The sequence below is a fragment of the Trematomus bernacchii genome, unplaced genomic scaffold (genome assembly GCF_902827165.1).
Source record: "Trematomus bernacchii unplaced genomic scaffold, fTreBer1.1, whole genome shotgun sequence".
Taxonomy (NCBI): Eukaryota; Metazoa; Chordata; class Actinopteri; order Perciformes; family Nototheniidae; genus Trematomus; species Trematomus bernacchii.
The window spans coordinates 2,840,700-2,853,728 of record NW_022987641.1 but is presented as its reverse complement, the minus strand read 5'-3'; the positions used below and the strand labels follow the sequence as shown (position 1 = coordinate 2,853,728).

Genomic DNA, 13,029 nt, shown 5'->3' with positions numbered 1-13,029 from the left:
ACTGCTTTTCCTTTTATTGAAGGAATATTGTGATACTTTACCTGAGACACTGCGATCTTTGGGATCCCTCTGCAGTTTGACCCTGAGGTGAGGGAAGGGGTAGTACGGGCCTTTTCCCTGTGGTCCACACACAATTGGGAAGTGTCATTTGTGTACAAGGTCAACGGGAAACAGTACATTATGGTAGCTCTGCATCAAGGTGATTTTTACATAACAAATAGACCAGTAGATATTGCCATGCAAGAATTTAACTACAGTAAAATTGTGTACAGAAGGTGTGTGCGTTTTTCTCGTTTCACCTGTCTCTTCTCTTGGCCATTCTCTGAACGGCCGTCTCTAGGTTTGTCAAACCAGTCGTTCTCCTCTCGTCTAAGGTGGTAGGCTTTAGGGATAAAAACAAGAACTACTTCAGAACAGATCTTAGAACTTGAGCTGCTTCATCCCACTATATGGGCTTCTTCAGTTCATATAAGGGTTATTACAATGCTTTAAGCACATTTGTATTTATAAATAAATCTACATCAATTACAGTTGGGATAGAAATATGAGAAAAACAAGGGCCAGAGAAGGAGTTTAATATTATTGTACTTCCTTGCTAGAGAGGACTGACAAGCAACACAACATTAAGGGTAATGTAAAAAACAAAACACAACCAAAAAATGGTAGTAGTTTGTACTATGAGCATTATTATTAGCACCTATAATGCAGTTATTTTTCTATGAATGTAAATCTTGGGTATGTACATATTTTACATAACTCCAATCGTGAAAGTAATTTTTTTAAACGATAGGCCTATCAGTAAAAATAATGGTGATGTGCATTAGACCTTACGTGCAGGTTAATGTGATATGAATGACTATAGAACTGAACTAATACTCTACCATTGGTTGCATCGTCTCTGTTCAGAGCCATCAGCGAATCACTTAGGGCTGGAATCAAGGCAAATTGGTTTACATTGCATAATGTTGGGATCCATTGGAATTTATTAACAAGTTATTCTGCATTCAAGACAAATCCGAACTGGGATATTTAAATGTTTAAACTAGAAAGAAACATTGTAACCTTTATTAAAATCTGAACTTACAAAACATTTCACATTTTGCTTCCTTTTCATGACACACTGCTCTTAGTTTGGAAACTATGGAAACTCATTGTTGCATATTGGTACTTAAAAAAACACTTCTAATAAAATGGTTTTAGCCATCACTGGAAGTGTGCATCAACAATATATTGCTAAATATTGAATAGATGATTTGAGGCTTTTATTATCAAAAAAGAAGCAAACTGAGATTTACTGAAATTATTTAGTTCTTGCTTTAAATAATAATCTTTCCTGTTGGAAGACACTCGCACATTCTGCAAAAAACTGGGTCAGAATACTGTTTGCTTTCATTGAAAGTAGAGACAAATAAATAGTGAATGTTACAAGAAATGAATGCAACACTCCATGCAACACAAAATCACTGATATATCGTCACACAAGCAACAACAACAAAACATGCAAGTTCAATTGTTATATTTATTACACACAGATAAGTGTTGGAAACAAATATCATGCATTTCCACAAATACGACAGTGCTTTGCTTCACCCTGTTGTTTTCTTAGAATGTTATTGATCTTGCCTATAACTTGATACTATGATTCAACCCACATTTATTTTCATACAATTAAATATGATGATAATACACCAACATTATCCACCATCAAATTACATTTCACACTATTGGAAAATCCAAAAATATAGTTAATGTACAATTGGCTATTCTTTTACAATATGTGTCGTTTTTAAGTGTAAATGTATAATACCTGATTCAATTGAAACTCTTTTGTACCAAATGGCGCGTGTATAATTTGAGGATTTTTCTTTTTCTAAATCTGATTTCAGTCTCAAAGGATTATCCTGCTCTGCCTTGAATGTCTAACAAGCAGGATTTTAATACAATGAAAATCTTCTTTAACAGTTGAAAAGGGCTATAAATGACCGCATGCTCTAAATAAAACGCTGACTGCCACCAGTGAGACATTTCTATATAAGGATGGGAATCTCCCACGCAATATAGCAGTAACAGGAAGTTACACTTTACAGTGTCATGCAGTGAATTAATACAGGAAATGTTATACAATATCTTAAATGCAGAAAGCAACACAGTGCATGCATAAAGATTACATTCAACCACAAAAAGCAAAATGAACAAAGGCATGCGTGCACACCAGATCTCAACTGATAGACCAACATTAGTGAGACCCACAAATAAAGAGATAATACATTCACCAAAATTAAGGTTAGACACATGCAGCATTTCAATAAAGACACAGCTAGATGTTATACACAATACATGCAAGCAAAATAAACCACAACCAGACACTCTAAAGTATGAAACATTCAGTAGGAAAAGAGTGACAGAGTGACATGTCTGTTTTTTACCTTCACTATCTGACATGGTGCCTTGAAGGTCATCCATCAGCACATAACCCCTACCCCTGGTTGGCTCTTCCCTGATAAGTTGCTGCTGCTGGGAGTCCTCCAAGGACAGGCAGGAACCAAACTGGTCCCTTGAATCTGCTGATATAGGTGGCAGAGGTCCCGCTGAGGCACGGGCCATGCCCATTGGCTGCCCAACAGGGCTCAACGGACTCTCTTCTTCTGAGTTCTGGGCCACGATGGGTAATCGGCCACGGCCACTTTGTACAATGGGAAGGCTGGTAGGTTTGGTGCGGCCAGAGGGGGTTTGATAGCTTGGTACATCTCCAGATGATTCCCCGTCCCCTTTGAGCCTCAGTGAAGAGCTGGAAGGGTCTCTTTTGAGAGACAAGTCCAACCCATAGCAAGATGTGGGCCTGGATGAGGGTCTTGAGCGACTACCACTGGGATAGGCAGAGTCCAATCCTAAACTCTGGCCCAGGTTTAATGACCCAGCCAAGTTGGCACCCAAGGTGGACCCCAGGTATTTTTGTTGCTCTGCAATATTCTTACGAAGGCCAAAGGTGATCTCATCTTGAGAGAGCCGGCTGGCTCTTGCTGATGCACTGGTAGACCCAAGATAGTTATAGTCTGTCTCCAAGCCTCTGTTATCTGGAATAGAGGAATACTTGGAGGAGATCTTAGGTTCTATCAATGGAGTCTTATGTTTTTGGTACAACATCGATGCCGGGAGTTGTTTAGCTGCTTGCTTCTCTAGAGTAAGTCGACTGATGCTGTACTTGTCTGTCTTTGGATAGTTTCTTTGGGAGTAACTAGAGGCGCTCGAGCTTGGGGCATAGTAGTGCTGTGACAGCCCTGTCAGTTGTTCTAAGTTTTCTGTCCCACCTGTACTCCTCCTAAACTCTTGCTTGAGCTGTTGCTTTAGTAGTTTCAGTTCATAGGGTTCCTCCATTGTATCCTCTTCATCAGGGGTCTTTCCATAAGTATGGAGTCTAGAGGTGGATCCCAGATAGTCAGTAGACCCCAGATCTGCAGCACTCCTACGCAGAAGCTTCTCTGCTTTGGCCAGCTCCCTCTCCGCCAGGCTGTAAGATGAAGACATACCTGTGGAGCCCTTAGCAAGTTCTGCAGCATCTTCTAGCAACATGTAACTCCTAGGTGTATGATGATCTACGTCGGTGTAATAGGAATCAGAGACAGCTGACATTGGGCTACGTGCCATATTTCCCACATCCAACGCTCTGAGGTCAAGGTGGTTGCCATATTTGTCATACTTGACCCCCAGGAAAGCTGATGATGTGGGATCAGGTTGGCGGCTAATGACTTCATATTTAGTTGCATCCAGCTCTGAGAGGAGGGCTGCTTGTCTAGCGGCTTTCTGCTGCAACAGAAGCATCTGGTGGTAACTCTGCTGCTGGGCGCTGGTGAGCGAGGGGACAGAGGAGTACAGAGAGTGAGATTGGTAGGACTGAGGAGTCTGGTAGAGAGACTGCTGGTATTGGGTTTCATTGTATTGGTACTGGGAGTATTTTCCATACTCATGCTTGGTTTGAGGTGGGACAAACTCATCCAATTCTGCCTGGGGAGCTGTCCTGGGACGTTCAAGACCATGACTTTCAATCTCAACATCTTCACTTCCAAGCCCACCTCTTGTCTCTCGGATGTTACTAACCTCACTGTCTGACATGTAGTCTCTATCCTCAGCAACACTCTGTAAGTAGGCCCTTTCTCTCTTCTCTCTCTCCATCAGTAGGACATCTTTTCTACGATTAATGCCCATCTCCAAATACCTGAGCTTGGCATCAATCTCTTTCTCCTCCTCATCCAGCTCTGCTTGTCTTTTCCTGAGTTTTGAAGACTCACGCTCCACTAGATTCAGCTCACGGTCAATATCTTGCAGTATCTTGGCACGTGCCATGTTGGAATTGCGGCACATTCTTCGGCGGGCAGAACCAGTGGTGTATGCTGTCTGACCAGTTGTTGTTGACTCATCCTCTGACGGTGGATTGGGAAGCGTCCTCTTCACCTTCTTTTGAGTGCCTGTTGGTGTGCTACCTGAGCTTTTCCCCTGTATGAAAAGTAAACAAAAAACGTATTAGGACTTCAGAATCAAAATTTATTTCCTAATCCCCAGAATAAATTATTCAGCAGGTTATGTAGTCATTAACATGTACAAAATAATTTCTCTGAACGGAATGCCATGTAAAATGAACATTATTGACAGATTAACAGATTATTAACAGATTTATTCACTATCTCAGTTGTCTCAAAGGAAAAAAAGGGCATACATTCTAATGTCTGTATAATGTTAATATAAATTAACGACACTAAATAAGGATATAGACTAGAAAATGTGAAGTGTAAGGAAGTTTATTGAAATACACCCATTTTTGCACCTTTTGTGCCTTCCAGTAAGATATGTATTCCTGCCCATAAATGTTACCCACAATCTCACTAAATTTCAAATACAATGTTTGGTTTAAAAAAATAAGTAATTTATTCACACTAAGCCTCTGTGGATCTCTGACAGCTCAGCATTTTCCTGCAAGCTCAGCTCATTTCCCATCCTTTTATGTATGTATGAGATTCTCAACATTGAATTGCCCAGGCAGAACACTGACTTCCATACCCTATGAGGGCCAGGAGCACCATAGAAAAAGAGTGAATATGTGCAACCTATTCAGTTGTTCTTTTTACTTTCACATTCAGAGTTTAAGCTTTTACATATAGTACACTTCGCAATGTGCAAGATGGAACCAGCAGCATTGTATAACATTAGGATCAATTAATGGAGCGTTTTCTGCTATCTCTGCTAGAAAAATACTCTATTATTAGAGAGTCAAAGTGCAGCAATCTGGGTGAATCAACTCTTCTAAGGCCAGCTGTGGGGTGAACAAAATGTCATACAGTATGGTGTTCAAGTTTCTTCAAGCAAACATGAAAAGAACATGCAAACTCTCGCCACGGGGCAAAATAGATATAACCACTGAGCAATTATGTCACGAAGAATGGCCATGACTAATGTTTAGTTTAACTTGAGGAGTCATTTTAAACTGAATTATTCACAGAAATAATATCTTAATAACTATAAGATGATGTGTGTGTGAAAAAATATGGTACTGTTAGGAGATGACATGTATTTAAATGAAAAGGTGAATCAAAGTTGCAATATGAGAAGCATTACAAACCAAAGCAAAGGACAAACACTGCCTTCATTGGAGCTGCTACCAGGTTATTTTATTAACCAAAAGAATACTTCAGACACAATTAAAATGTGTCTTTTTGTTAGCCAGCACTTGTTTCGTCTTATATTTATGTTAATTGAAGTTATACGTTCAATACTCACAGTGTAGCTATCCCCAGAGGTTCCCCTTTCTTCTCCTGTTGGGCTCACAGGCTTAGGGTCAGACATGGATCTCTGCATGCCTTTTTGTCCCCTGGGACTTGCTGGATCTGGACTCCCCTTTAGGTTTTGTGGGCTTGTATCACCCAGTTTTTTCTCATAGGACACGAACTCAAGGGATTTGCTAGGGGATATACAGGGAGATATTGGGGAATAGAGTACGTTGGCCGATTTCGAAGGTGCTAGTGTGGAGGAATCAACTTTGAGGTTAGAAGACTGGCCTATTTCTAAGGGGGTAGGTCGTTTCTTAGGTGAGGTCCTTTCAGAGTCAGACAGCTCCATCCTGGTGTCCATTATAATGTTCCCCTCAGAATCTGTTTGTATAGAAATCTCAGTGTGGGCTTTAAAAGACATATCTGACTGCCCACCCCTATCACCCCTGGCAGTGCGTGGCCGGCTTTGACGGTTTCTGGTCTCAGCCTCCCATTCGTCTTGATCTTCATCATCAGTCTGCACACAACTATCAACACTCTTTTTAGCACTCTTCTTTTTTCTACCTGCAGTGTAAGCTTTACTAACTGTGTCATCCTCGTCATCTGTCTGGCACCCACTATCCGTGATCTTTCGAGACAGCACTGTGCCATCAGGTCCCAAAACAACTGCCTCCTGCACACCGTGACCGGGCATGTCCCCACCTGGGTACATCTGACGAAGCTTTTGCTCTTCCAGCTGCATGCGCAGTTGCTCTTGGAGTCTTTGAATCTGCTCAAGCTGCTGCTGTTGCTGGGCATATGTTTCTTTCTGCATCATAAGGTGGGCCTGTCTTTCGTCTTCTTGTTGATTCAGGATCTGCTGCTTCATGGACTGCAGCTCCTCCAGTTCCTTCTGCACCAAGACCTGTTCGTGCTCTCGGAATCGCTGAATCTCCTGGCGCTCCCACTCTAATTCCTCAGCCAGGCGCTGTTGATTCAGTTTCTCCATCTCTAGCCTATCACGCTCTGCCTGATACTGGCCATCCCCAGGAACCATGGGTGAAGACAGAGCTTCCAGAGAAGCCGCTATTGCTTCTAGGGATGCATCAGTGTAAGTGTCAAGGGATAAGGAAGCTGGTAATGTGGTGACACCAGCAATGCTACCCCTTCTTGAGATCTCTAGATTAAGTGGGGCATCTCCTTGTTCTTCTGTTGCAGTAATGGAGATAGTCGACAGGAAACTGTGGGATCTTGTAAGTGGCAAGTTCTGGAGGCTGGACAGGGAGGGCATGGTGTCACTGGTATGCATACCTGACAGAGAGTTGTATGATGTGCTAAAGATGGACCCAGGTTGGTTGGTAATGGCATACGTTGATGGGATTGGTGCTGCAACAGAGGAATAGACCACGCCATTGGATGACCTCAAGACACTGCTTGTACCAAAGAGTGTACCAACAGCACTTGTGACTCTGGTCTGGGAATATGGTGGAATTGTCATTCCTGCATAAGCCCCTTTCTTGGAGTAGTCAACAGCTTCACCTGTCAAAAGTCAAAAATATCAGTTGAGTCCAAATAATGCAGACGTATTCAATGATGAAGCAAGCCATGCTTTATCCAATTAATGGGGGGAAAATGGAAAAAAATCCAATGTTTGGAAGTGCAACAAGTACAAACAAGATCACAGCATGCAGGCACATGCAACAAAAAGATATGGTGAAAGGACAAAAATAAAAAGGAAAAAAAAGATGAATTATCCATGCAAGACAAAAAGAAAAGCATAACAAACAAAATAATGTCTTTTAGCCATAAATGAGTTGAGGTAGTTCAAATTGACATTTAAGTGACAGGTCAGCAATGTCACTCCACTGACCTGCATCAGAAATCTTTGCCGAGGTAAGATCTACTGCACCCTCTGTTGTACCACTGAAATTATAGCTGTTCTTACTTTTGTAAAAGAACAGACCAGCTTCTGCTAAGTTTGTCTCGGACATTGAAGGTTTAATTCCACCAAAACCTCTCATGCTGTAAGGTGATCTGTCATACTGGTAATGGTCATCCCGATATCCAAAACGATCTTCAGGTAGAGGTGTGGTGGGTTGTTGAGAAGTGCAGCTTCCTGCAAATGGGATTTGGAACATGACATCACAGCATACTGCTTTTTTTCCTGCAGTCAGATCCACTGGTTTGCCGTCATCGTCTGCGATTACAGCTGTGACCATCTCTGCAGAAGCAGCATCCATTGATACCATAGTGTTGAATGGTTTAGTTGTGCTTAGGTCAACAGCTCCTGCCACTGTGGTTGTTCCCGTAGTTAATCCATTTGCAGCAGAACTCGCTATATAAGTGGGTGCAATAGTGACAGGGGGGGTCTGGAAAGTTCCGCCACCTGTACTTGATCCAACTGATAGGTTAATAGGAATCTCTGTACCAACATTAGTGGAGGACTGATAATCAATTGGCCGATATATAATTTGAGAAACAGGCTCAAAAGCTTTGACTTTTGTTAGCTCGAGAGGACCTGAAGATACGAGAGAGGTGTCTACATTGTCACATTGCTGGATTGTGGCAGCACAGGTCACAATGGTGATACTATCAGTCACTATAGAAACAGTGGATGATTCAGCACTAAGGTTGACTACAGGTGACTGCACTGCACTGTTTTGGCGACTGATTTCAGTTGGAAAGGTCTGACGTCTTGAGTCTGGGCCAGCAGATAGATCCACACCATTCATATCTGAAGCTTGATCAACCTTAACAGTCCTAAGATCCACCACCTCAAAGGGTTGGACAGCCTGTCCATTTTGTGCTGGCAATTGGGGCTTAGGTTTCTCCATTGAGATTGGGACACCATTTGCCCTTGGAGCTGGTACTGGTGGTGTTGTCCTTTCATGAACAACAGAGACAGTGGTCCTTTGGACTTCGGTGGTGACTACTTGAGAGATCAAGTTAGGCATAACCACAGGTGGCTGTGCTGAGGCAGATATAGCCTCAATTATGTGACAAGAACTAGATACATGTTTTTCTGGGCCACAAATCTCTTGACTTTCAATGGATTCTGTGACACGAGTATATGCCAGAGGCACCCTGGTTGTTTGAGGAGGGGTTGGTTGTTGATGCTGCGGTGGATTTGAATGATGTTGAGGCTGTGCTTGGTGATAACTTTGGGGCTGAGCTTGGTGTGAAGGGGATGCTGGGCCAGGGCTAGAAGGAGCCATAGTGGAAATACCTTCTACAGGAGAGCTAGGCTGAGATGGCAGTGTAATAACTACATATGTGTCACGTAGATTCCTGGTGTATCTTGGAGAAGAAGGTGACTTTGGTGAGGGATGGAACTGCTTACTCTCAGAAGAAGGGCTCAGATTTAGAGCAGTCATTTCAGTATGACCAGTGGGAAGTACAGAGGGTCTGGATGGATATGGGGCATGGGCAGGTGAAGAAGGCTGGGAGCCAGGCTTTGGTGCAATTGGTGGTTTGACACTATGTCCTGGTGAATGAATGGATGGCTTTGGGGCAACAGGGGGAGGAACATGAGGCTTGTACATTGGTGTCACTGCTTGTCTTGTAGGAGGTCCTTGGGCTGCAGTCATTGCCCCTATCTCTGGCCTCATTGGAGTTGCTGAAGCCTGAGGTGGAAGTGGAACTGGGGCTTTCCTTGGAAAAACTGTAGGTTTTGGTGGTGTTGGAGGAGGCAGTGGTGGTGGAACAGGTACTTCTGCTTTTTCCTGAGAATTAGCCCTACACAGGACACTTGGCTTGGGGGGTAGAGGTGGGGCAGTAGAGACTACGCTAGGAATACTCGGTGTGTACTGTGGGACTGTGGGCAGGGGTGAAACACTGGCAATTACAGGGGCTGATGTTTTTGGGAGTGCACTGGATAAGTCAACAACATCATCCTGTGATTCAGCAATTGTGGTTTGAGGTTGTTGATCTGATGTGGATGATTGGGGCCACACGGACACTGTTACAGGGTCAGTTTCCATAGCTGGTGTTGTACCTTTTTCCTTTTTTATCATACTCTCGTCATCAGAAGACAATTCTCCGGAAGAGCATTGCGTCACCCTTAAGTCTGGAATGGGATGGAGTGCCTTTCTATAAGCCGTGGCTTCCACTTCTGGATCCTGCTGAGTTGGACTTGTTCCAGGAGTCAGCACTTTTTTCATTAGCTCTTCATAGGCAGTTTCAGCATCCAACAATGGCTTCCCATCGGCGCCTAAGGTTACTTCGCTGCTTTTGGAGAATGTATTCTCAGCAGGTTGCAACACAATTTCTGGATTAGTGTTTTCCTTTTTAGGCTGAATTTTTTCATATTCTTGCTCCAGCTTCATGAATTCCTGCCTCTTTTTAATCATGTCTTCATAAACTTCATCTGGTGATCTCAGTGGTTTGGGCTGAGAAGGAACAACCATCTTTTCTGGCTCCCTAAGGTCAGTTGTTGAATTGTCAATAAGTGAATCATAAGCATAGTCTTCTATAAGCATGCCTCCATAAATGGACTCTTTTCCGGGTTGAATCTCACCTTTCTCAAGTGTTGGAGACTTCGCCCTTAGCATTATTTCCTCGTAAGCCTCATCAGCAGATTTGAGAGATTTGTTCTTCGATTTATCATCTGAAGGGGAGAGAAGAGATACTGATAGAGGCAGTTGATAGGTTTTCTGAACTGCTGCAATCTTTGAAGGATGGATTTCAAATCCTTCAGAGTCTGATTCAATACTGGGGGAGAAATCTGAGCAAGATGATCGCCTGATTTCCTCCATCTCAGCCTCTTGCCTCAGTTCTTCTGTTGGTGAGGCATCTTCAATGGGGGAAAGGTTGCTTGGTGGCGTCTTTGGACGCTCTCGCCTCCTCTGGGCACGAATCTCTTCCTTGTCTTTCTTAGATTTCTTCCCAGAGCCCTTCTGCTTTTCTTGCTCTCTGAGTAGCTCCTCTTCTTCCCGTAACTCTTCTTCCTCAGAAGAGTCTTCGATAGTTGGTAGCACTTGACCAGGTTGTCTGTGTTTGGCTTTCCTGTGTTGTTTACCCTCACCAGGACGGATATGGCTTGGACTACTGTCACTGTCTTCATCCAGTGATGAAATGGATGTTGGGGATGTCCCAGGAGTGAAGCTGGAAGCATGTAGACTGGACGACCCTTCACCTCTAGATGGATCATCAGGAGAGTCTGTAAGGCTTTCCATTTCAGGGTCTCCATCGTTAGGTATACGTATTGGGCTGCTGGTAGAATTCAGCTCCATCGTTTGGAACTGGCGAACTCCAGTACCACTCTGAGACTCTTTTTGTTCTTGTCCCACCTCTTTGTCTATATCAGGTTTATCGAACGAGCCATGGAGTTGTTTATCTTCTTCATCATCTGGACTTATAGTGCTTTTCTTGGTAAGTCTTCTGTTTTTTCCTGATGAACTCCGCTCTACTGCGTCTGTTGTCTTCTTCTCCATTTGTTTCTTCTCATGATCTCTGATCTTACGCTGGATCAGGTTTTCCTCATCAGACGGGGAAGCATCTTCATTCTCACTCATTTCGATGATCTGTTTTCGAATAAAGTCCTCATCATCCCCAGACATTGGGCTCTCCTTCCCAAAGCTTTCACTGCTATCATCCAGCGAATCTGCCCTGACATCCATGGGCACAAGAAGCTTTTTCTTTGTGGTGCCTTTCTTATCAGAAAGTTCTCTGTCATCTTCTGAGCTTGGGGAGTCTGGTGAGAGAGGAAGCACTTCTAATTTACGTCTGGACTTGAAAGTGTCTGTTAGTTTCTCCTCATCATCATTTGGTTGCGTGGTTGCCTTTGCCTCAAGAATTGGAAGGACTGAGCTTTCCAGCTTAGCTAGGTCTGATGGGCTGGTGGGACTGCTATCCATTGCAACCATATCCTTCCCTGCAGGCTCTTTCAAGGTGTCCAATGTTTTTACCTGTTGGATTGAAAAAAGACACCATTATTTTTTTCATAGAGACTATTGGTGTGTTAACCCTTAGATGCACGAGTGACTGGACCCTACACTCTTCCATAAGTGGGTCTAAAAGGACCCGTATTAGAATAATATGTGTTTTTATGCAATTTTTGTCATTTTGGTTGTATAATATTTAGTATTATATTTTGGTTCACACTAGAAATATTTTATATTTAATTTTTCACTATTTATCATTTTTTTAAATTTCTTTTACATTTTGAAAAAAAACGTTTTCCCATAGGATTCCATAGAAAATGCATGTGGGTCAGTTTTGACCCACTTATGGAAGCTTGGGGTACTAATACAAAAACTACCATTTCTTAAAATGTAAATAAAAAATGTGAATGGCATGATATCCAAAACATGTTTTTTGAGGAATAGCTGGAATATGAAATGATACATTTTTTTAATTACAAAGATACTTCAAGAAAACCACCTCACCGGGTCCAAAAAGACCCACTTATGGAAGCTTGGGGTAGTAATACAAAAACTACAATTTCTTAAAATGTATTAAATTTAAATTTAAAATTAGAATGGCATGATATCCAAAACATGTTTTTTGAGGAATAGCTGGAATATGAAATGATAAAAAAATGTAATTACAAAGATACTTCAAGAAAACCACCTCACCGGGTCCAAAAAGACCCACTTATGCATCTAAGGGTTCAAATCTGCAGAAATAAAACAGATGATGTACAAAGATAATAATGAATGATACCACTACTTGTGCTAAATACTATGGTCACCTCAGCGACTGCATCTTCATCACTGGGCTTTCCCAGAGACTGGGTTACAGCCTCCTCTTTCTCCTCCACGTTAGTGTTCCCCTCCTTGGGTTCATTGTCATGCTCACTCACTAGAGACATTGGGATGTCAGGTTCTGCTACAGGGACTGGTGCTCCTGATACAGATACACCTCCATTCTCTAAATCTGTCTCTGAAGCTTCATCCTTCTTTGATTCTGCGTTCTTTCCTACGTTAGACTCTGCGTTGCTATCTTTGTCACACACTGCGCTTGTCTCTGATACCTTCTCTGATTCCTGAATGTTGCCGGCAACAGGTTGTGACTCATGCTCTGTTTGATCAGGTTGTTCTTCCACCTCTTTGATTGACACCTTTTGCGCTGCAACTTTCTCAAGTGATTCATTATCACTCCCTGTCAGAGTCAAAGTCTCTTTCTTTACTTCATGTTGATTTTCAGCAATACTGTTTGCATTTTGAGATCCAGCTTCTGCCTCATCCTGAACAAGTTTCTCCTCACAGGCGACATCTCTGACTTCTGTCTCACTAATGACAGCTGAGGATGACACCATCTCTACACTTTGCAATGATTCCTTGACATCAAC

The 13,029-nt window shown here is 42.6% G+C and overlaps 1 protein-coding gene across 1 annotated transcript in view; it reads right to left on the bottom strand.

The window, feature by feature from the left end:
- The window catches only part of LOC117484958 (protein piccolo-like), a 58,536-nt gene that overhangs the window by 24,097 nt on the left and 21,410 nt on the right, over positions 1-13,029 (bottom strand). The window contains 6 exon segments of the mRNA XM_034133472.1: positions 42-117; positions 300-382; positions 882-929; positions 2,427-4,491; positions 5,770-7,277; positions 7,609-11,644. Coding sequence (XP_033989363.1) covers positions 42-117; positions 300-382; positions 882-929; positions 2,427-4,491; positions 5,770-7,277; positions 7,609-11,644 — 7,816 coding nt within the window.